Source organism: Antedon mediterranea, chromosome 4 (genome assembly GCF_964355755.1).
Source record: "Antedon mediterranea chromosome 4, ecAntMedi1.1, whole genome shotgun sequence".
Classification (NCBI taxonomy): Eukaryota; Metazoa; Echinodermata; class Crinoidea; order Comatulida; family Antedonidae; genus Antedon; species Antedon mediterranea.
Window position 1 is genome coordinate 8,671,199 of NC_092673.1, and position 25,742 is coordinate 8,696,940.

Consider the following 25,742-nt stretch of genomic DNA (forward strand, 5'->3'; position numbering starts at 1 on the left):
GTAAGGGTACGTTAATTATGCTTGCGTTATAAAACCAATTTAGAGATTACAAGCATTTTGATGATTGTTATCCTTCCAAAGAAAGTTAGATTTCTTTTTTTCCATAATGAAGAAGGTTTTGTAGTTCAATAACGTTTTCGTCCCAGCATATTGACTACATTGCTATAAGAGTAATATAATGGTTGGCTTCAGTTGGAGGCACTGTAAGGGAATTAGCTACCAAAAAACCCTTGTTAATTTGTTCAAAACGCTTGTTAGACCTAATTTAGAATTATCCTCTGTTATTTTTAATTAAATTTCTGATATTCATGCCACAAGGCTCCAACGTGTTGAAAATAAGTTTGTTAGGTTTCTTTTTCAACGTTTTGATGTTATTAATTGTCTTGAACCTCTTAAGTTTAGAAGAAGTGTGTCTGATTTAATGTTTCTTTATAAGAGTGTCAATTGTCTGTTTAGTTGCGACTGTTGCTCTCTTTTCAGTTTACATGCTCATTCTCGTAAAACTAGAGTCAAGTATTATATCTTATTGTGGTTACCATTATAACAAATATACGATTGATTGAATAAAGTTCACATATATAAAAGTCCACTTTTTATGTTCCGTTTAATAGAGTAAATGTCTCGAAAAGGGGTTTCAGACACGCTTGGTATAACTATTTAAAGTGAGTCAAATGTAAATGTTGATATTTTTTTCAATAGTTATTCTTCATTCAAGATTAAATAATCATGCTCAATAAGCTAATTTTTACTATTTACATTTATTTAAGTTTGCGTCTTTTATATAGTAGCCTATTTATTGCATCTGTTTTCTGTTTCATACCTTCAAGTGGCAACTTTCGATTGCTGTTGGTTTTGATGAAATTTTAAAAAAATAAATCAATTTGGTTTTCGTTAAGATAACAACAAAATTATAAAGTTACTGCGAAATGATTGTTTTGATATTCAATTCGATAGTTAAAGCCTTTTGAAGGTTATACATTCTTAAAACAAAGGAATCAACTCCATACTCTACATAGGGGGGATAGTTGGACACAAAAATGGCTTCTAAATAATATAATGATGTTGGAACTCTTTCAAATATGGCTCTGTGGACGTGATGAACCAGATGAACCACCATAGCCATATTTATATATGGCTCTGAGATGAACCATTATGGCTCTGAGATGAACATTATAAGTACGCCCTCAACACCCTCAGAAAAACTCGAGCGACCGGTCTTCTTTCGCTCCTCCTCTCCCGGCCGCACCATGCCGACCTGAGTCAGCTCACCTCCAAATATCTCACTCGCGCGAAACGACTGAAGCACACTTTACTGGTAGTGTGTTGTTTTTGATAGGGAAGTAAACACTAAACTCCAAAATTATGACGAATCTATTATTTATACCAACTACCAAAAATAGAAAACGTAAGTATATTTATATAATTCTATAATGACACTCCTTGGTTCTCCAGTTTGTCGTTTTAAGACACAATTACATTATTTAAATAGTTTGACCTTTATTTAGTTTTTAGTTGATGTCCATCATCCAAAGGCAAACATCATGCTGGATGGATTCGGTCCGTACATTATACACACGGCCTGGTGGGTAATGGTGTTTCCTGTAAGCCTACTAATACTTGCTAGGCTAATAGTTTACCTTTACTCTTTATTTCTTTGTCTATTTCTCCATGTTACCGTACCATTATACTCTGGTTGATTAGTAGGCAGTTTCTCTTGCTCATGCATGCCCGCAGCATCCGTCCTTCATATTATTAATATTATTTCAAACTATAGACTAATAGAATAGGCTAGTACTAGTAGTAGTACTACCTAGCCTAGGCCTAGTAATATAGTAATTAGTAATTAAATAGGCCTAGACCTTTATTAGGATAAGATTATTTTTTAGATGTCATTTTCTCTATGAATTCCGGTTATTCATGCTTAACTACATATTAAATCACACGCACACACAGACCTCCATCACACGACACACACAGACTTCCACCACACACACAGACCTCCATCACACACACAGACCTCCATCACACACACAGACCTCCATCACACACACAGACCTCCATCACACACTCGCACACCCAGATCTCCATCGCACACTCAGACCTCCATCACACACACAAACCTCCATCGTACACACAAACCTCCATCGCACACACAAACCTCCATCGCACACTGACCTCAATCGCACGCACAGACCTCCATCGCACGCACAGACCTCCATCGCACGCACAGACCTCCATCGCACGACCAGACGCTCAACACACAAACATTCATATTAAGAACAGACACCTTTGCATGCACACTATAACTATAGGCTACTACTACTTAATAAAGAAATATTTTATTTGCAGCTAATAACCATTGACCTTTGAAGAATTTTAGATTAAAAGCCAATAGACCATTACACTACAGTCTCAGAAAAAGAATAACAATGGCAGAAAATTATGAAGACGATGGTAAGTTTTTTTCTCAGAAAATACTGATAGTAAAAATGGCATAAAAATGTGTTGTAAAATAAGTTTACATACACCCCTACTTGGGTACATATGTTCTGAAACCATGAATGATTCCACTTCCACCTCCGGGACAACCGTTTTTTACGATCGGACAACCCCGAACAACATCCAGTCGATCCAGAATATGATGCCAACAAAAAAGATCGTAACAAATTCATTCTAAATATAGTAGTATCATAACATTCAGTCGGCCGCTCAAAAAGACTGACAGAAGACCGTAATTAATACAGACTTAATACAGTTTTTTTGGTCACATGGCATGAAACGCGATACTCTCTGTTTTACCGCAACCTCTCTCACATCGGCTGTCCATTAGAAAGGTCTGATGACGATAAACAGTAGTAATTGAGAGCGTGTACCTGGATCCCGACCTGGATCTGTTCCCGGCGCGCTGCCCACAACTCGATTTTTTTTTCCACTCCAATCTGGTCGGACTTTTTATTTGAAACACATATAATAAATTTAAAGGCCATGTTAAATCTTAACATGGAATATATATTTATTTTGCATAATATTAATATGTTGGTGTCCTAGCCTAGGTGTCGTTTTTATAATTCGCTAACCCAGAGTAGGATTAAATAATTTATAGTGTAGCAGACCTTGATTTATAAATATAAGAGGAGAGCTCCTAATGGCTCTCCTCAATATGTTGAGGAGAGCCATTATTTAGATTAAGTATTCGAGGCACAGGCCCACCATGGTTGGGCCTGTGGCGAGCCGAATTTTGATAAATGACACCTCTAGATGGCAGGAAATGGTACTCTCGCACGTAAAATTCATCGTAGGTCATTGTTCTCTGAACGTAGTCTACGATGTATTGTTATGATAATTATCTACGCGTCGATCGTAGAGTGGTTCGTAGGGTTAGTAAACACCATTGTCATCGCCTTTACTTTAGAAGCATGGACAATGCAAACAAATGTATTGTTTGCTAATTAAAATCCTATCTAAAGATAGTAGACGTCAATTTTTGTAGCCACCCTAGCTAGGCCTACGCATCGGTTATCCTAATTTGGACGGAAATCCGCCGACGAGACAACATCGGGTCCGTGGACACCACCTCTCAGCTCACGCAGAGAGAGTCGAGGCTATCTATCTAGGCCTAGTCTAGTTTCGGCGGCCTACACTATAAATTATTTAATCCTACCTTGGGTTAGCGAATTATAAAAACAACGACACCTAGGCTAGGACACCAACAAAATATATGCAAAATAAATATATATTCCATATTAATTACTATAAGATTTAATATAAAGGCGACATGTGTATAAGAAAAGGCCCGACCAGAATTTGGAGGGGAAAACATGTGAGCAGTTATTAAGATCAGAGAGAGTGTTTCATGTCATGTGACACAAAATCCAGGTACACGATCTATAATTACTGTTTATCGTCGGCAGCCACCACCCCCCGCACCACCCTCACATACTGAGTTGTTTAAAAAAAAACATATGAGATGTTGCGGTAAAGCAGAGAGTATCGCGTTTCATGCCATGTGACCAAAAAAACTAGGTCTGTATAATTACGGTCTTCTGACGGCAGTCTTTTTGAGCTACCGATTGAACGTTCTGATACTATATTTAGAATGAATTGTTTACGATATTTTTCTCGCAACATCAAAGATCGTAGGCGCGCCTAGCCTATCGGGGGTAGCCATAACAAAGATCGTTTGCGCGACTATATATAGACTGTGTGTTGTATTCGGGGTTAATATTCTTATCATTATATATTTTTATGACGCACTGTAACAGGTTGGGGAGCGCTATTTTAGGCGCTCCTTTGATCGTTTTCAGGAGCGCCAAGGAGCGTCAGCGCCATGGCGCTCCTTTTAAATCAAGGTCTGGTGTAGGCCTATGCTGCCGAAAGTAAGCTAGCCTCAAGTCTTTTCGTGAGCTGAGGCCCACGGGCCCGATGCATTGTCCATGCTTCTAAAGGCGATGACAATGATGTTTACTTACCCTTCAAACCATCCTACGATCGACGGGTAGATAATTATCATATAACAATACATCGTAGGCTACGAAAACCATACTTCCTAGGCTACGTTCATAGAACAATGACCTACAATCTACTTACGCGTATGCTACGGAGCAGTAATTTCTTTCTGTACTGTAGTGGAAACAAGCTTATGATTTTAATTGCTATTGCCATATTGACCTTTGACTCACAATTTTAAACTTGACAACCTAGTGCAATACCTGTTATTAATTAATATGATGAATATTAACTACAGGTAGTATTTTGTTTTAAAATTATACTTTTATATCATTTTTTTGTTTGTAAATAAAATAGCAATAAGATAAAAAACATGTTTATATTTTATGCTAATTTCTTTCGAAATTGCAAACGAAAAAAATGCTTTTTTAAACCATGTTTTTTAGTTAGGAAACATTTCGTGCAACTAGGAGAACACAAACTGGATCTACTGCATACTGTAGTTAGCATAACATTTACCAGCAGATATATGCCGTATTGTCTGTTTTACTAATCAGACAATATAGATATTGATTTTCCTGGCCAATGTACAGTAAGCAAGCAAGCCAGTGTTGTGTTTACGTCACATAGGAACTTCAGCATTGTCTATACAAACCATTCAACTTACCTTGTATTACTCTAGGATGTAACTTAAGTATTTATTTACATACAAGTTTTGCATTACTGATGTTGTCTAGTTTAGGCATTTATTTTTAGTATACAGCATTATAGTTCCACTGAAAATCCCAATTTTAAAAACATAGCTTGAACACCATAAAAGCTACTGTTAATGGTTGAATTTGTGTATGTTATCAGGCTTTAGATGAGCTTTAATTTGAATGATACGTCTTCTATTTAAATAAGTTTGACAACAATCATATTTTGAATCACTGTTTATAGAAAAATATTATGGATTTTAGTATTAAATTATAGCCAAATCTATATACTATAATTTGTAAAGGCCAACATTTTTGCGGCCCTATATTTTTGCGATTTTACATTTTAAACTATTTCGCCACCTTTTATTTTCGCGATTTGAGTTTCTTGTGAAATTTGTTGAACCAAATTGGCGAATGTATTTTGCCTTAGCGATGAACATCAAACAATAATTGAATAGCGTCGAGTAAAATTACAGAATACGCGATTCTAAATTTAGGGATGCAAATAAATATTTTTGTTGAATAGGCTCTTAGATAGTGAACACCCCCATAATTAATGTACTGTACCAAATTACTGTTGTTTCACACGCCATTTATTTCGCGAGCGTTGTTCAATTACGAAAGTCGCGAAAATAAAGGGTGCACAAACATTTTGGCCTTTACAGTAATTAATAACTAGATTGGATCTTGTCGATTTCTTCTCTATAATGGAAAATTACTTTAAAATATCTAGTTAGATTAAAGTGGAGCTCCACCCAGAAAATTACTATTTTTCATACATTTCAACTATTATTTAAAAATATCATCCCTCATACTTCATATTTTTTGGAAATTTTTTTCAATGAGTACGATTTTCTTGAAAATCACGCCTTTTTGAGTTTTGGGGGGATACCTTGTAATTTCCTATTCTTTTACATGCAAAAGGGGGGTATATTTGAATAATCCTAAAAAAATAATTTCTTCACTAAAAAAAAAAATGAAAACAGTTTTTTTATGTAATTTTTCCAGATCTTTCTATTTCTGGTATTTTTATCGCGTATACATTGCGCAATTTTGCGTAAATAGACACTTTCCCCCGTTCGGGTCCAATTGGGTTTTTTATTTTGCTAGGGAGTCTGATCACGTGACATTTTTCACAATCACACTACTACTGCACCTGGCGATCTGTTATTTTGTCGCGATGTTATTTTTGACGGGCGAAAAGTATATTGAAACATTCTGAATGTGACCCTATCATGTTTCCCAGTGTAATAATGTGATTATGAGACTATTACTAAAATGTCAAATTTAACGAGATTTGAGAAAGACGTGGCTATATATTCAATAAAGCTAGGCCTAGGCCTACTAGAGTGTAGGTATGTACCGATGATGCTGCTTGGCCTCTAGCTAGGCTGACAGCAGTGAAGTTTGTTCTGTTGACACCCAACTTCGGCCTACCCATGGGCCATGATAGGGTGCCTGAAAAGTTGCTTTTCAGTCAGGCCCAAGCTTCCACATCGGTCATCGCTTTACTACTCTTGTTCTGTATATATAGGATTTTGTGTTTCACAATTCTTGTGAATGTGCGAGAAAACCCAGGAACGATAAATGGGGCGAAACGACCAAGCATTTTCAAACCCATGAATGCCATAGGCTTAGACAAAAATTCAAGGCTAGCTAGGCTGAGCAGAGACGGCTTAGCTAGGCCTAGCTTAAAGTTAATAAGCAATCTGATAAGATTAATTATGCTGTTGTTGTACATTGCAAATCATGAGGTTATACATGTAAATTATACTGACATTTTTATCGGAAATATTACTTAGGCCTATTACAAATCGTATTAATTGTGTGTATAAAATTTATTCCCCATTTTTCGACACATAATTTACCAAACGGGAGACAGTTCACCGGCGACTAAAACGCGTCAGTCGCTAAATGTAACGCGTTTCGCGACGTATTGTAAACTAATAACCCCTAAGTTACTGAAAAAGTGTAATGTATTAAAAAACACTATTTTCTAACCGATTTTTTAGAAATGGGTTTTTGAAAAACATTTCCGTGTTTTCTCTGTTTTTTTAATGTAATCACTTTCAATTAAACATACTTAAACATAATATAAGCTGAGAAAGTCTGAGTGTAGCTCCACTTTAAGTATTTCTTAAATATTTTAGATTCAAAAGCATATATTGATAAATGGCAACTCGGGTGTACATGCCTTAAAAGATTAATTGAATGTAGCCAACATGTTTACAATTGGTAAATGTTCATTTCACCACAATCAGCTACAGTTGTTGTTCATTGTCTAATGAACAAAACTAATCCTTTTTGTAACAAATCTAATTTAACAAAACAACTTTTAATTATATATACCTATTTACTACAGTAGCCATGGCTACTATGTATTAGCCAATCGAAACCTATTTGGTGGAGACATGGTTTGAACAGCAAACTATGGTTTGTTTTTTTATATTTTAGAAGAAAGAAAACAACTAAGTGGTAATAAAACAGTGTTAGGTTACCGAGGGGAAAAAACTATGAAGTATTCTTAGGTATTTATTACTTATTACCACCTCTAAAGAAGGTTAAACTAAAATAAAATCATCTCAGTTAAAAAACAAGCTATTTTTTAATTTTGGCCTTGTTATTAAAATATTTTGTAATTTTGGCCTTGGTGCTCCTTCGATTTAATTATACCGTTTTATAATTTTGTACTGTTTCTTGGAAAGCAATAAATATTACTTGCCTATTTTAGAGTGGATAGTCATCCTCGGCACATATCTAATAATTTAATATGCGACTCAAAATCCAAGATGGTCGTCAAGATTCAAAATGGCTGGCAAATTGTATTTTTAATGCCTATTAAAATTGGCTTTCAAAACTGGAAGATTGGAAAATGTCATCATCAACATGCTTATAAATGAACAATGTGACTCCAAATTCATGGCTGCAACAATTCCAAAATCATATTGTAGTTGGGTGTGTGTCTGTGTTTTAACCCAGTAAAATGAAAGTCTTTGTATTTAGAGATAGAGATTTAGAAAACAATATTGAGAGATTTTAGTGAGATTTGAGAATTTTTAATGGCAGGTTTCTCTTTTTAAGAATTATTATTTCAAACTTTAAGTTTAGATAAATAAATAATTTGATTATAGAAGCAAATCTTTATTTAATTTAGTAGAATTCTAATTATTCAGTTAGTTACATTACTGTACCTGTCACCAACATGGGTGCTAAGTGCATATTAATTAAAACTTGATTTTGATTATTGTTTTGAAACGTTGATATCCGCTTTTTGTTATTACTAGGTATATTTTGTATAAATTCTGTAGTAAATGTCTCTTTTATACAGCAAAGTATTATTATTAATACTATTCCAAATTTATTCAAATAATAATCAAATAGTATTTTTGGTTGCCAAGTGACGTGGTTCCAGTTGAATGAAATACAAACAATACTTCTGCCATGATAATGTTTTCCATTCAGCATTTATGAAAGATGTAAATTATAATATAATATTTTTGAAACGAAAATTGTCAACACTGATTATTTTGTTTATTGTTTTAAATAAATAAACAGGATATGCAGGACAAAAAATTCTATTAAGCGGGAATATAAATTATAAGATTGAAGATTTGGATATTAGTGCATGTTTGAAAAGTTGATAAATAGAGCCAAAGGAATTGCGATAATCTTATGTAGATTTTTGCATTAGGTAATTGTATAACGTCTTATAGATTCATTAGTGAAAGTAGTTTGTAATGCAATTCTAAATGCTTTATTCTACAAATAGAAATGTTAATGAAAGTATGGTCGCCATAGTTGTTAAAATCAATTTGATTAAGGTAATTTATTTTGATTAGGTACCATAATTTATGTTTGCACATTGTTATTTTAAAAATACTGGTTTTTTTTTTGAGGATTTTTATTTTCGACGATATGTATTGGTCCATCTGGCTGAAGTTGGTCATTATTACCCTCAGTACAATACAATTTGACAAGAAAATAACAACAATTAAAAACTAGATTTGAACTCGTCACTTTGTTCGGGATATCCGCGCGCGCAAACGCAACATGCACATACTTTAAACTATTTGAACTTCGACAATTATTATGCCATCCTATGACATGAATTAAGAATGTTTACAGTGCTGTTTGTACCTATTTTGTAGCATACAGCATATTACAGTATTTACAGAATACACTGTATGTTATATACAGTGTAGCATAGACGAAATTATGAGACCCATCTTTTAAATCCAATTATTAACACGATGACGTCATCAATTTAACATATAAAGATAATCATTTTAGAAGATAATTATCTAAATAATTACATTAATTCAAATTAAAAAAATTTTGGGCACGTAAAAGAGAAATACGCTCTCGTTTAAACGCAATGAACTTGACGCTGACGATGAAAATATGACTTTTTTAATTCAACTGGCCATATGATGACATCACAACATCTGATTGGCAAAATATTAACATGAATTCGTATCTACAATCCAATAGCTTCAAGAAAACGTTTTAACACTTTGACTGCCAAACACGAAGATCTTCGTGTTTGGAAACACAACGTTTGACTGCCAAACACGAAGATCTTTGTGTTTTGCGTTTTTTTACGAAATCCGGTAGATAGGTTAATTATTGGTATATACTATAAATATGGACACTATATTCGGACTGGACCGTCAATATTTTACTATGAAAGTAACTAATCTGGTTACGAACGACTGTCAAAATGGTACCGGTCGAAATAACATACACCGCGCATCACAGTAGCGCATAGAGCGATGGCTTGGCGCATTGTGTATCGGTCGCGCTATAGCTATGCCGCCGAAGCATTACAAAGGTTCTCAGTCCTTCGTTTAAGTAAAAAGCAGGAGAGCACTAAATTGCTCTCCTCGAATTTCCGAGGAAAGCAATTGCTCTCCTAGTAAAAAATTCTGGGGGTTTCGAAAAAAATACATCAAAAAGGTGTTTTGGCAATGTTTGCATAATAGAAAAAAAAACAACTTTTACTACAAAGCTTAGTCTTCAAACATATTTTTTTATTTATTTTTATTTTTTTACATTTATTTTATTAAAACAAAGTAAAAAACAGTTATTAATATAATGGTACAGTTACTAATATCAATGAACCAGCGCAGACTTGGCCCTTTAATAAAGTCTAGTGCCTATTGACAAATCAAAAATGTAATACACAGTGCTAAACATGCATAATTTAACAAGACAGCAGACAGTGCGATTATATCAGCTGAGTGTTAAAAGAATTGATTATGATGATTCAAAATGACGAGTCAGAAGAAATGCTAGTATTGGTCTCCTCATTGTCAAAGTACAGCATGTCCATTAATTCTGGCTCAGAATCGCCGCTGTCGCTAGAATCATTCGATCATTCTTCCTCTTCACTTGACTCAGACTCATCTCTATTTCTGATTATAGGGACCACGTAGATTTCCTGTTGTTGGAGCTTTCGTCACTTGGTTTGCATGTAATGATTTAGTGCATAATCAATAATTTCTTCTTTCTCCGTTTTCGACCACAGGCCATCGTTTGCTTTTATTAGGTTCTCCATGGTGTTATGTTGAAGTGACAACCTTCGATCTGAAAGTATTGCTGTGACCATGCTAAAGCCACGCTCTACAGTGCTATTGCTTACTCCGATGGCCATCACAATTTCAACTAACAGACACACATTTGCATATTCATGTTTCCTGTATTCAAGTACTTTTTGCCACAGTTCTTTAGTCGACATTCCTTGGTAGAAGTTCTTATATACAATCGTCAAACTTTTCCACTCTCGCTTGACTTTTGAGTGGTCAAAACCAGCAGCTTCTAAAGTATTTGCAAAATGATCCGAGACCAAACTCATTGCTTCCAATTCAGATTCTGAATCTTCTCTCCAGTTGGCTGGATTTAACCAAGATGTATGTGGGTAAATACTATGGTTAAAAGAAGCAAATCGATCATCAATGCACTGTGTCAAACCAGTGGCAGAATTTTCTTTTACTGTGTTAGTGGTGGTCTGCAATGGAGCAGCATGTCGCCTCTTTCATTCTGTCGTACGATATTGAAACAAATTCTCGATTTACCTGACTTCTCCTCATATGTCCAGTTTTCGGGAGTTCTCGAGAGATTGTGTGATCATTGCTGCAGGTGTAGCCAGTTGTTGTGACCAAGGTGGATGCATCTTCCCCATCTAGCAAATCTTGTAACAGCATCTTCGTTGTTTCTAGATATGGCATCACCTCAAAAATGTGAATGTCTCCTTTTTCAAATTGAAGAGACAGAGAGGAGATAATTGTTAAAATCTCAATGTTTCAAGGAATTGTGAATCTCTTAAGTGCTTAAGGATACCTTGAAACTTTGCATTTAATGTACTGTGTTGTTTGTTGGCAATTGAATTCTCAATAGCCTGGGCTAATGGTATCCAGTTATGGAGGAGTATACGGGCTCCCTTCATCTGGTGACTTACAAAACGTGTCCAATTTTTTTTTTTTTTTTTTTTTTTTTTTTTTTCATTTCAACACATACATAATACAAAATTAATATATAAAGGCAACGTAACTATTAAAAAGATAATGATAATAAATAACCAATGTACCTTTGGGAATTTATATATCTGAACATCCAACGCTTTCGCTGTTTCCTCGAAATGGCGTTTAAATTTCCCTGAACGTTTCATCAGGTAAAAAATTGTTATCATTAGGTCTTTTATTTGCTGAAATGATTTTTCCTTCATTAACGTGTCTTTTATTTACAGCAAGCTCTAGCCTATGTGAGGTACAGTAGATTTTAATGAGCCATGGACGTCCAGCCCTTGCAATTCTTACCAGAAGACCATTATAGATTCCTGTAAGAAAAAAAAAAACAAACAAATGTACATAAAATTCAGTAAATTATTAAATATCATAAATAATAAATTTAAATTTTTCATCAGAAGAAAAATAAATTAGGGAACGAAAGTTGCATTATGATTGTTTGTTTTGAGGAGAACAAATATAAAGTTAAATTTTCTTATACCAACCAACTTGTATTCACAGCTTCTCCATCTGCTGTAACGGATACCAAAGCTTTTATATATTTTTCTTCGGGGATCTTAATCTTTTCCTGAAGTGCCTCATCAATTGATTTAAAAAGATTCTCTGCTGTACCATCTCCAAAACTATCTATGTCTTCCAATGCAACAACAAAATATACTGGCCCACCATTCTTTAACAAGCGAGCCATTACAAGCTCCTTCTCATTTCCAGTTTTCCTTGCCTGGGACCCATCACTGAGCACTGAAAATGCATTGCAAGTGGACAAGAGAGAACCAATCTTCTCACGAATAGCATCAGCAATTTCACTTACAAACTCTCTTGCTTTATCGCTGCTTTCTGCGCCTTGAATTAAATTTACTCCATTAGTTTTCTGCACCCTCACAAGGGTCTTAAATGAAGTAAGTGGTAGCCCATCAACAGCTAAGCAGTAAGCAGTTATCAACTTTCTGTATGCATCATATGCTTGTTTGTGTATTGCATAATCAATACAGGGTTGTGTTCGCTTGACAGCAGTAGATGGACCAGCACCACTGTCCTCTTCACCCAGAGTTAGTAATTTTTGGTAGTCTAGACCAATGCTGTGAGCCTTTAAACGCAAAGCAAACATAACAATGATTATTAATTAAAAAGACATTGCGAACAACTAGGGTTAGTTTTTTTTTCAATAATGTTTTAAATATTTTTTTTATTTATTTATACAAATTCAGGGGGGGGGGGTAAAATATTTTTCTATTTAATCAATAAGTAAGTCATGTACAGTAATGAATAATTTTAAAGAATATATTTACTTTATTATAATAGTATAGTACCGTACTGACGCGGGTATAAGCCCACCCCCCTCGAACATGAAATCACGTCAAGTTTGGGGGGTGGGCTTATACCCGAGGATCCAAAAATGCAGATCGTCAAAAACAGCACATGTACACTGTGTATTCCACCATGCGAGCGAGCGCCCTCACGTGTACGACGTTGCCTCTAAATACACGAGGTGTAGAGTGTCGGAAAATTAAGTTTATAGTTCGTGTAATTTATCGTAGAATATCTTATTTTAAACATCAATTTAACAAGAATTTATCAAGCAGAAAAGCAAGTATACAATGTTCGTTAAATAGAAATGTACCAAAGAAATTTAATAAGCTTGTTTATGGCAGCCAATACCAAATAGTGGTTTTCCGTTTTGGCGACTTGTAGCGTCGTGTGTGAAGCGATCTTGGACCGCGATGGAGTGTAAACAAAACAGGACCGCTAGGCCTCATATGGCCTAGCGTATATTAGCCTAGCTTGGTTATGATCAAAGGTAGGTGTATTCGGTGTATGGACGTCGCCAAATACAAAATAATGTATTACGACACGCACTGTAGATCTTCGAATTAATGGGTGGGCTTATACCCGAGTGCCTCATTTTTCATGAAAATTAGTCAAAAGTCGGGGGTGGGCTTATACCCGAGTATGGGCTTATACCCGCGTCAGTACGGTAATAATAATAAGCATATTATTAACAGCAAGTCGATTCACTGTCTCCAAAACTAATTGTCAAAAATAAAGTATTCCTATCATAATTTTTATCAATTAAATCTTGTGTTTGTCTACTCCGCAGTCGAAAATACAAGCTCAGATTTCTTGTTTTATGTAAACAAAATGTTGCGGCATGAACGGATAACAGTAGCCATGGAAACGAGAACCCTGGACAGCACAGCTTTTATTCACAATCTTCAAACGGTACACCGCCACATGCTTACCCTGGGCGGCTCCTTATTGTTCAACGAGATGTGCTAGCGATCAAATGGAGCATGTATTGTAAATCCGAACACCCCGAAAAACAGAATTTCACGCTAGATACAATACATCTAAGTTTATTTCTATTCTTAAATCTTAGCTCATTAAAATGTATTCTAAAACGGAACAAATTGCTATTTTTTAAAACAAATATAAAACATTATTTTAGGTTAACACAAGTTAAAGCTCTAAATAACTTTTGATCGAAAGCATGTGACTTTTTTCAGTCAGTCACTGCGCAAAACCACGAGCATTATACAAAGTCACAGTGGCTACCACGTGCTTTTTAGTAAACAACATTGGGGCTTTTGAACAACGCAGTTCTCGGCCGAGAAAAATAATAACAAATAGAATAAGGCGTCATGTCCAAATGTTTTCAAACTGACAAAGCTCGTTAATCGCGTTTTCTTTTGTTTTTAGCGTTAGCATGAAAATTCTAAAATCGTCAGACCGTTTGGAAAATGGACAATATGCATAGCTTGTAATAGTTCCGCCCACTAACATGCTTGACTGATTTTTACGAATCGTTTAACGTCGTTGCGAATCGCTTCGTGAACGTCGTTTAACGATGAGTCATCACAAACAGGCCCAAACAATTCGTTTCAGTTTGCCTTTAAATTAAGAGAGTTTGTAGCTGAATTGTATTCCGGGGGTACAGATTTCAAACATCATTCTACCATGTTTATAAGTTCGTAACCTCAATAAATAATTTAATATTAATAATAAACAGGAGCCTGGAATGTTTTTAGTCGCTTTCTTTTAGATAGCCGACTGAAAATATCATTAGGAAGTTCATACGATGAACTAAGCACCTGAGACAATAGCAACACGATGTGCCACGCCACCGGTGAACTATTCACATCTCACTTCTAAATGCTTTAGCGAACGTCTACAGTAGCCGATCGATAAAAATCTAAAAATAGCAGCAGTGAATGCTCGGCTGACCGTCGGTGTTCGCGCGCTCATAGATTGCAGACCGATAACATAAGAAGGTATTAAAGTACCTAGATGTTGGTCACGCGATATCCTCTTTTTCCTCCTGTTCACAGCGCTCACATGTTACTTCAAATTCTGCCGGTCAGTAATCTTATTTAATAGATTGTTGAAAAGATGACTGATCATTAATTTAATTCATTTAATGTTTGATTCTATTTTTGTGCTTTATTTTATTTTGTTTATCTTTATAAATTTGATTTATTTTAATTTAATTTTTATTGTTATATATGTCTCGTCATTTTGTAATTTTGTGAGGGTCCCTAATGATCAGCTTCGGCTGGATGGATCACCCTCGTAAAATATTCTTGAAAATAAATATATAAATCATTGGCTATTTTTCCGTTGCACAAGGGCCTAGTTGTATTAATAATAATAATTATTAATACAACTATTATGTCTCGTATTGTAATTTTGTGAGTGTCCCTAATGATCAGCTTCGGCTGGATGGACCACCCTCGTAAAATATTCTTGAAAATAAATATATAAATCATTGGCTATTTTTCCGTTGCACAAGGGCCTAGTTGTATTAATAATAATAATTATTATACTTATTAAACAAGGAATATATTGATTTTGTATTTATTTTGTGAAGGCTTTTGAGCTTTGTCGTCGCTGTATTTTTTAATTTGTTAACTAAGTTAGAATTTACTAGCATAATATAATACTGTAAAACCAGACACTTTTGTGACATAAAACTTTCGCAAATTTGAAAAGTACAAGTAAATAACTGTATACTGTAAAAAAAAGATCGCGTTAATCGATTGTGGATGCGATCTTCGTATATATCGAACATCTGTCGATCCAGAAACGATGCCCACAAAAAAGATGGTAAAACATTCATTCTAAATATAGTATCAAAACGTTCAAGTCGCTCAAAAAGATTGCCGACAGAAGACCGTAATTAATACAGACCTGGGTTTTTTGGCTTGAAACGCGATACTACTCGATGTTTTACCGCAACCTCTAACATGATATTTTTTAACTCAGTACGGCCGTCCATTAGAGGGTGGTGCATGCTCTGCTGAAGACAATAAAACAGTAATTAAGATCGTGTACCTGGATTTCCTCTATTTATATCTAAACTGTTCCCAGACTCCGATCCACTCGCATGTTTTTCCCACTCCAAATTCTGGTCGGCCCTTTTTCTTTACACAATATATTAATCGTTTAAAAAAAGGCCTGACTGGTAAATCTTAACATGGAATATATATTTATTTTGCATATATTTTGTTGGTGTCCTAGCCCAGGTGTCGTTGTTTTTATAATTCGCTAACCCAAGGTAGGATTAAATAATTTATAGTGTTGGCCGCCGAAACTAGGCTAGCCTGAACTCTCTCTGTGTGAGCCGAGGTCCACGGGCCCGATGTCGTCTTCCAACTTTAAATAGGCTTTAATTAGCGAATAATACATTGTTTGTGTGTATTGTCCATGCTTCTAAAGGCGTTAAAACAAACGACGTTTAACGCTAGCGTGCGTCTAACGGCTACACAATTACAGTGGGCGGTGGGCGCTACAATACTAAATGCATATTTCAATTAGCTCTTTTACGATCGTTGCACGCGTTAAACGATCAAGCTATCAACGGTGACCGTTTGACGCGGTTTGTACGTTTGGAAACATTTGGACATGACGCCTAATTGATTTGTACGGCTGTCATGTGAATAAAACAATTTGTAATTTACGCAGTTTTTTTTTGTATATTATTTTCAAATAAATTTAAATTAACAGTAGAAAATATCTAAAATAACAATAATAATGTTTATGCAACTCATCTTTGATGATAGGTGTCTTTGAGCAGTATGTTTCGAGATGAATGAGGATCCTTCAGCATACTTCACAATGTCCTTTAAAGCCTGACCACGGATTCGACCATCTCCCTTTATTTTCTCTATATACAGTACTTTCTGCAAACTTTGCACCAGATTTTCGTAACCATATCTCTGGCATTTATAATTTTTGTTTCATATCCAAAAATTGAAAAATTCCAAGCGTTGAATGTTGATAATTGTATAGGTTTTCCTTTTTCGGCCGCAGCCATGTTGACTCGGTGAATGTGACGGAATAATGACAATAGTCTACTTGTTAATTTCATGTTATTTATTCATTATCTAAATTCAGGATGTTGATTACAGGGTCACAGACGATTTGGTACCATGTTCCAGAAAAATAAGAACAATTAGCAGCCCTGTTATTTTGTCGGCTCTCTTTGATCTTCGTTGTCAGCGGGTAGTTGATAAAGCAGCTTAAAACTTTTCCCATAAACAAACAAAAACATCTGACGTGTTCGCGAGATAAGACAATTCTTTGAATAGACACAGGTGTTACTTCAGAATGTTTTTAAAACGAAGAAAAACAACATATTTTTAACAGTTATTTATTTGAAACGAAAATGTTTTTATAATACTGTATTTATTGTTATAGCATATTTATATACAAAACATACATACAAACAACACAACCAGCGCAGTGTTAGCGTAAATATAAAAACAAAATTGATTATCGGGAAAAAAAACACTGTTGCACGTGAAAGTGCATGATGTTGTATTATTAAAAATCATGAATAGTTAATGTTTGGAATTAGAACAAATCTATCTAGAAAATATTTAAGAACTAATACTAGCATCCGTTATCCCGTTTCTATTGTACCACGTGATTTTTTCTCTCGGTTTCTTTGCTCTCTATGCATCAATGATCTCATTGGGTTTCTCACGCCTACACCCACGTCGTGTGTGCATGATGATGTTGAGTTCATGGATTTCTTTAATCCATGTTGAGTTTAACACAGTCGGTCCTATTTTAAGCGAAGCCGAGATCATGTATAATAATAGGTCTGGCAAACAAACCGCATGTTTGGTTTTTGGTGCTCTATGATTTAACAAAAGTTATAAATGAGTTTTGTATGTTGACTTCGTTCGCGTGTTATTATTGTACAGGCGGCGCGAAACGTAGGTTGTTTTTTTTTTTATAATGTCCATGATTTAAGGAGCGCGATTAGTTGCTCTCCTTAAATCTTGTTGAGGAGCGCGTTTTTGTGGATTGGCATGTTTGTTTGTTATCTGAATAAAAAAACTAATGGAGTCATTTTCAATATGAAGTCTTTAATTTTGTTATTGTATGTATGTTCCCTAATAGAGAGAAATGGCGAACCGTGATGACGTCACTCAAATTTCACCGAGTGGGTATAGATTTTAAACAAACCATTTCGCCACATGTTTTTGTATGGGAAATTCCGATGGGTTGAGTTAAAAAGGTAGTTAGAAAAGAACGTTTAAAACACACATAATAGCAGTATCTTTTTTTTTTGCAACACCCTTAACAATTTTAATGTTATATGGGCAAATCTTAACATATTTTATTTCAATTTGGATTGAATTAAGACGCGTTTTTGTTATACTGTACCCAGCAGCTCTAGGCCCTAGATAGTTTCGCTGATGCTATGTAGTACCTCGAGTAAGCCTACTCGAGCGAGCCTAGCACGGATTATCGGTTATTATAATAATAATAATAATATTGGAAATTCTTTATTGCATACTGTACTACTACTACTTTAGCTAGGGTGCTGCTAGGCATCTCCTAGCTAGGTAGTAAGACTAAATAGAGCATCTCTAGTAGACGTAGGCCTAGCATTTAGTTTAAGCTTGACAACTGCCATTTTGTTATGTGGCTACCGCCAGTAACGAATACTTGATATTAACACCATTCTACTATAATACTATAGGCCTAGTCTAATGTAGACCTACAGATATGAGATATTTTTAGGAATATGATTGTGAATGATGGATGACTAAATACACAAATAGAAAAGAATTATGAGCGTTACAGCAACAACATTGGTTAGACGACGCCATGATTCACGTGTATAAACATAGGAAATGTGCCACCCTCAACGGTTTGTTATGATTTTATACCCACTCGGATTTTAGACGTCGGTTCGCCATTTCTCTCTATTGTGTTGGTGTTTCACTGTAAGTGACCGAGTTTCATGCAACAAACTTGTTTATAAAAGATATTTTCATATTGTGATGTCTTGGCGTAGAAAGTTGATTAGAAATTCATTTTGCGCATTTTGAAATTTTAAATGCGCGTGTGTGCGTAACTTCTTGTGAAACATGCCATTTTTTAATCCTTAGAAAGTTTGCCCTTGATATGACTTCACCAATTGTCAATACAAAATGACTTTGGGTTTTTAATCTATGATCAATCAATGAAATTCATAAAATCGCTTGTAATTTACGCTGCACGACTCTAAAGTCAAAAAACGAAATGTACATTATAAATTTTGTATTTTTATGTATGCACACAGTTAGCTCTTTTTTTTGTTACTTATTAAAGATATTAAATTAATTCAATCAATCAACTGTATCTGCATTTTTAGGCAGGTTTTATGAGTATCCTTGTGGCACTCATCAATGCATTGTGTCTCGCTGTTTTGTCATCAACCATCATAATTTGCTTTGTTAAAACCCATAAATCATGACAAATAAATTAATAGTGTACCCATTTAAACATTGAAAGGTGTTGTTTTTTTTTCAGACCAATATCCACGCGAGGAACAGGTAGCGGACATTATGCTAGTTTACAGCGACGACCAGGGACCTATGTCAACATTAAAATGCATGAATGAACTTCGTAAACACCGTCAAAATATTGATCTGATTCTTTCCGTTGGTAACCAGGAGATCCTTGCCCACCGTGCTGTGTTGTCATGTACGAGTCCTTACATCGCAGATTTGTGTCGTCGACAACATAGTGAGGGTTTATTGATGCACAGTTTAGAAGGAGTTGATGCAAATGCTGTTGAAATGATTGTAAACTATTCTTACGTTTCACAGTAAGTTTTTCTTTTTTTTTAATTTTGCAATAATCATTTTTTCCATCTCATCCATACTGGATTTGCTAATAGAAAAACGGGAATAGGATTCCCATGATACTTGTTGTAGACTAATTTTACAATTTTGCGAAAATAATTTTTGAGCGTTGTATTATGGCATCAGTAACCTCTTTCCATTTAACAGTAAAAATTATTTAAACTTGTTCCATACAAATTGGTCAATACAATGGTCTGTGCAAAATGAAAAAAAAAATGGTATGCCATTGGCACTGCGTTAATGAGCTAGGAACGGGCTGTGATCAGTCAAGCGTAAAATCTAGTGGTCTTTTAGTGTTTATTTGTTGACCACATGTGCTTGTTTCAGGAAATGCAAGTTAATTACTGTGAAGTAATAATAAATGCATTAATATTAGTATTAATTAAGCTGTGTGTTGTGTTAAAATGGGACATTTATTTTATGAAAGAAGAACAAGTGTACATCTATCGGCCAACGTATGTTAAGGATGACATGTGACATGCTACGAATGCTGCGCGTAGCCTACGAATACTGCGCGTAGCCTACGCATTTTGTAAATTACGCCACACATAGACTACGTTACCTAAGCGTGGGAAAAGTTGCAGTAGTTTTTATCTGTACTGTAATATTTATTTATTGCTTCATTTGCTTTTTTTAGTAGCCTTCTGGCACGCTTTTTTATGTTTTTAAAAATCCATATTTACGTCGTTCTTGGGATTTACTCTTTCGTCGGTAACATACGCACATCATCAAATGATTTCTAGGCGCAATTCAATGCTAGCTGCTTTGATCGTATAATACATTCAAGAAGGCTACGATCGTTTCCTATTTGCTAGTGCGCTATAAAGTCTTATTTCACTTAACTTAATTAAGGTACAGCTGATATTTAGTTATTTCATAATGTTTTATGTATAGATTTTAAAAGTGCATGATTTGACAGGCTGAGACGCTGCTTTAGCCACGCGAACAACAATTTGTACATCGGTGCTAGAATGTTTTAGGCCCTACTTCGTGAGAAAGTCGAGTGACAAGGGATGTCACATGGTATTGTGATATCAGTACTGCGATACTGTATATCACATGGTGCTTTCACCGGCCGCCGCCGAGAGATGTAAACACGTGTTTTGTTACTGCCATGTCTCTCTTTCGATCTCTAGTATTGGCTGTTGTCTGAATCGTCTAAAATGTGGTAACTTGTATATTGTAAATAAAGTTTTCAGTTAAAACAATGATTGATTGTATTATTTTTCTTGTAAACATGTTATGTGTATTAAAAATTAAATATCAATGATATTTTCAATATCACATTGAATTAATCGACTCTCTATGGATCGGTGGGATTTACTCTTTCGTCGGTAAGATACGCACATCATCAAATGACAAAGGAGCGATTGATTTTCTAGGCGCAATTCAATGCTAGCTGCTTTGATCATACAATACATTCAAGAAGAAGGCTACAATTGTTTTCCTATTTGCTAGTGCGCTATGAAGTCTTATTTCCGGGCAACTAGAGGTGTCTTACTAATGAATAGGCCTAGATTTATTTCATCGGTGTTTGTAATTAAACGCAAAAAAATGTTGGCTACGATCGTTTTAATGTTTGCTAACGCGCTATGAGGTGTCGTTTCCGGCCAACTACAGTTGCCTACTGATGATAGGCATATTTTTTTTCATTTATCGCGTATGTTTACCTGCGGAAAAGTAGGCTACGATCGGGCTGTTTGCTAGCGCGCTAAGAAGTGTCCTTTCCGGCCAACTACAGAGTTGTCCTACTGATGAGTAGGCATTTTTTATTTCATCGGGGAATTCCCCTTGACGTTCATAATGAACGCAAAAAATGTTTCTTATCGCGTATGTTTACCGGCGGAAAAAGTAGGCTACGATCGTGCGGTTTGCTAGCGCGCTATGAAGTGTCTTTCTGGCCAACTAAACAGAGTTGTTCTACTGATGAGTAGGCCTAGTTTTATTTCATCGGTGAATTCCCCTTGACGTTCGTATTGAACACAAAAACATTTTTTTATCGCGTATGTTTACTGGCGTAAAAAGTATGCTACGATGGTTTTACAGTTTGCTAGTGCGCTATAAAGTTTGTTTCCGGCCAACTAGAGTTGTCCTACTGATGAGTAGGCTTAGATTAGGCCTATTTTTTTTTGCATTTAGGACTTCCCCCTGACGTTCGTAATGAATGAAAAAAATGTTTCTTTGCGTATGTTTACCGGCGGAAAAAGTTGGCTACGATCGTTTTGTTGTTCGCTAGCGCGCTATAAGTGTTATTTCCGGCCAAACTAGAGGTGTCATTCAACATAAATGTTATGTGCGAGAGTACCACTTCCGGCCATTCTAGGGTGTAAATTACCAAAAATCGCTTCGCCACAGCGGCCCCAACCATGGTGGGGCTGTGACTCAAGTACTTAGCGTGACGCTTGATGTGAATCCTGGGGAGAATGAGTTCCTTCCAAAGTGAAATATTGTTGTACAGAAGTAATATGTATACGCCCCATAAACAATTCTGTACTACGCAGACAAAAATCAAAACGCCGACTTGTGGACTAAAATAAAAAAGACAATTAACTACAAACGTGGGGCATGTCTACAAAAAATCGTACATTTTCTACCACCTTCAAAGAACCATAACTTTTAGAACAGATTGTTGGATTTCAATCATTTAAAAGTGAAATAATTCATTTAAATGTTTTCATTGGGATGCTTAATGTCATCTTAAATTGATACCCTCCGTAATATAGTGCAGTGTTATTTTTATATTATGTTTTTTTCCCTTTAAACCTAGTGTGATATAGCCTAGGTTAAATAATTAATTTCACTTGATAAAACATTGCCATTATGGTAGGAACATTAATAATATACTTCTGTTTATTTGCTTCTTATATTATTTTCCGTGTTATTAATCAAGTTCAAGAATTAATCAAATTTACATAATAGTCAAGAACTGTGGTAACATTCTATTCTGACAATGAACACTCTTCCATTAAAATATGTTGAATTCTACATGAATCTCCCATCCGAACTGTTGTCAAGAGTAAATTATACTAGTTCTTTTTTGTTGCCATTCTTATTGTCAGATTATTATACTGTAAGATCCTAATTGACGTCAGTTTGTAATTTAACCAGTATTAATATTAATTGGATATGTTTTGAAATTTGGAAATATTGTACAATTTTTGGAGGAAAATATGTTTTTGGATTGTGGCCATTTTTACATGTGATGATTTTGCCTATTAATTTAAACTGAATTAAATTTTTTCTAATCAATAATCTTTTTTTCCTTTGACAAAGTATAAAGTGTACAGTAATGTAGAGAATCTTGAAATTGCATGCAAGATAATATTACCATTAATACATGCAAATTATAACACATTTACACTGTCTTGTAAGATCTATCATTATAAAATGATGTGATTTTTGTTGGCAATACATTATGTGGCTTACTTGAGGCTACTGTAGTTTATTGTGAATTAGAAAACTATGATTCTTTATCTTGCCCACGTATCCACATTGCATATAATACATCTGTAGGCTACTTTTTACACATTAGTTTGTCCTTCATTTGATCAAACCCTATTTTATTTTAAAAATTTGTGTAAAAACATGCATATTTTTATGTATTATGCTCCTTAGTTTAATTCTTATGTCTATGAGAATGGGTGACAGTGACGGAGTCTCTATGTCATCCCTCGACCAAATCATACTTGTTTTATATGTTTATGTACATACTGTACTGTGTTGGTTGAAATAAATGTTAAAATTTAAAAAAAAAACTTATTATGGCAGCTACTGTTAATAGTGTTGTATACATTTTTCGCTAATCATATGCTATTACATCATATTGCCATCAACATTTTTACAATTGGATTTTCATATTCATTAGAGAGTGCCTTACTTATCCATGCTCAATTTAAATATTACACAATTCCATCTCACAACTGTTGTTACCATAATTTTTTATTTCAATGACCTAGTGGTTAAAAATTTGATCAAAAGTGAGTCATGTATAATTTTTCAATCTCATGATAGATTTGTCTGTTGACAAATTATACTCCCAGTTCAGCACTTTACACATTATCTTCAGGTCATAGAATAGTGCTATTGTACCTTCAATTTCCATGCACATATTTCAATAACGTCCTTGTTGCGTTGCAAAACGTATGTGTATTTTAACTCACGTCTTGTGAGCGCTTATCTAACTAATGCCCTGAAGGCGGAAATATGTGACATTTAAAAGGTCTATTTTTTACATGATGCTGATAATCGAGATGCAATTCCCCCCATAGCTACACTTTTTGGGAAAGTTTTTTTTTTAAAGTTTTTAGAAAGCCAGACATTTCGTCATCATCTCAATTATTCTTAAAATAAAAGTTCATATGATGATTACATCATTAAATATTTTATATAACAGTTTTTAACCTTAACGATACTTTCCCTACAATTGTTGACATTTTATAAAACTAACATTCCCTGTTTTTTTTTTTGTGAGAATCCGTTTCAAATTGGGGAAGACCGATATTTTCGCTGAAAAGTTATGGTTCTTCAATTTCATTTGCCTGCATGATCCATTGTATTACAGAAGCAAAACAAACATCAATCTTTGCGCAATCCATGTTGGTATTTATAGCTTAAATTGTTCAAATAGACTAATAGTAAATATTTTACATTTTTACCACAGGGAAACTGATTATTAATTTATAAGAAAAAAGTAAAGATAAAAATTAATCAATTCCATTCAATACTGTACCTCTTTTTTTTTAAAGTAAGATCATCATGGAGAATAAACTTTAAAGATTGTTATGCTACCGTATTGCAAATTTGTAACTCGGCTCGATCTTATCGTATGGCCGAGTCTAATCCCATGTTCTAAATTGATGCCACCCCCAATTTTATATGGCTACATCAGACACAAGACACAATGGAAAATCCATCGTTAATACAGTTGTATTAAATAATAAAATAATTGTTTAATATAAAATGACATTTTTTTTAGACTTGAGGTGCCACACAATCAAGTAAAAGAGATCTACAAAGCTGCACGACATCTGGAGGTTTCACGTGTTAGGTCTGCATGTAAAGATCACATAGTCAGTTACCTTAGTGCAAAGAACAGCTTAGGTAAGTTTTCATGGTTTAGTTTAGAAATAAGCTTTTTGTAGGATCATAAACATCATGCTTATATTAGAATAATAATAATAGTAATTTTAATTAATAAAATATAAACTCTTTATGTTAATTTTAGAATCTATTAACTAAATTAATTTTTTAACTGAAGACAATCTTGTATTTTTTGTGTACAAACAAAACTGTTTTCAGCATTACAATGAGTTTCGCTGGATTCAATAGTCTACCAGTCGTAATAGATTCAGTTTCAACCTTCGCTTATTTTGAATACACTAAGCTAAATTTCCTTTAACACAAATTAGGAATGCGCTTATTTGCCGAAGCTCAAAAAGACAAGGATTTGATAGCAACCATTGACTCGTTTATCCTGGAGAATATCGAAGATATCACATTAAGTAACGAATTTCATCAATTACCACGACTTCAGGTAAGCTACAAGTGGTTGGAGTAAGAAGCATTATTGATCTCAAAATGAGTCTAAGTATATTTACACCTTTAAATGATCTTAATTCCAAAAGCAGATTATGATATAATATTTGATTCTAGAATTTGGCCAAAAAAAAAAAAAAATTATTGTGTTTGACACGTTTTGAGTAAAATCCCAAAAATAGGTAGGTCTGTAGGAAAATTTTTTTTTTTTCCCCAGACCAAAAAATGTGTTACCAGCAAAAAAATAACCAATTTACACAAAAGATACAAAAAACACTTTTCATAGCACCCTAGGCTCACGATAGCTATAAATATAAACAAAAGTTTACAAAAAAAAGGGTTTATTAAATAACCGTATGCCTAACTTTTTTAGGCATAGGCCTAGGTTCTACCTACCA

The 25,742-nt window shown here is 34.6% G+C and overlaps 1 protein-coding gene across 1 annotated transcript in view; it reads left to right on the plus strand.

Moving 5' to 3' along the window:
• Positions 1-1,255: 1,255 nt before the first annotated feature.
• Positions 1,256-25,742, plus strand: part of LOC140046551 (influenza virus NS1A-binding protein homolog) — a 51,697-nt gene continuing 27,210 nt past the window's right edge. Inside the window, exons 1-5 of the mRNA XM_072091240.1 lie at positions 1,256-1,405; positions 2,350-2,454; positions 19,475-19,772; positions 24,785-24,909; positions 25,218-25,342. Coding sequence (XP_071947341.1) covers positions 2,430-2,454; positions 19,475-19,772; positions 24,785-24,909; positions 25,218-25,342 — 573 coding nt within the window. The 5' untranslated portion in view covers positions 1,256-1,405; positions 2,350-2,429. The remainder of the gene's footprint in view (positions 1,406-2,349; positions 2,455-19,474; positions 19,773-24,784; positions 24,910-25,217; positions 25,343-25,742) is intronic.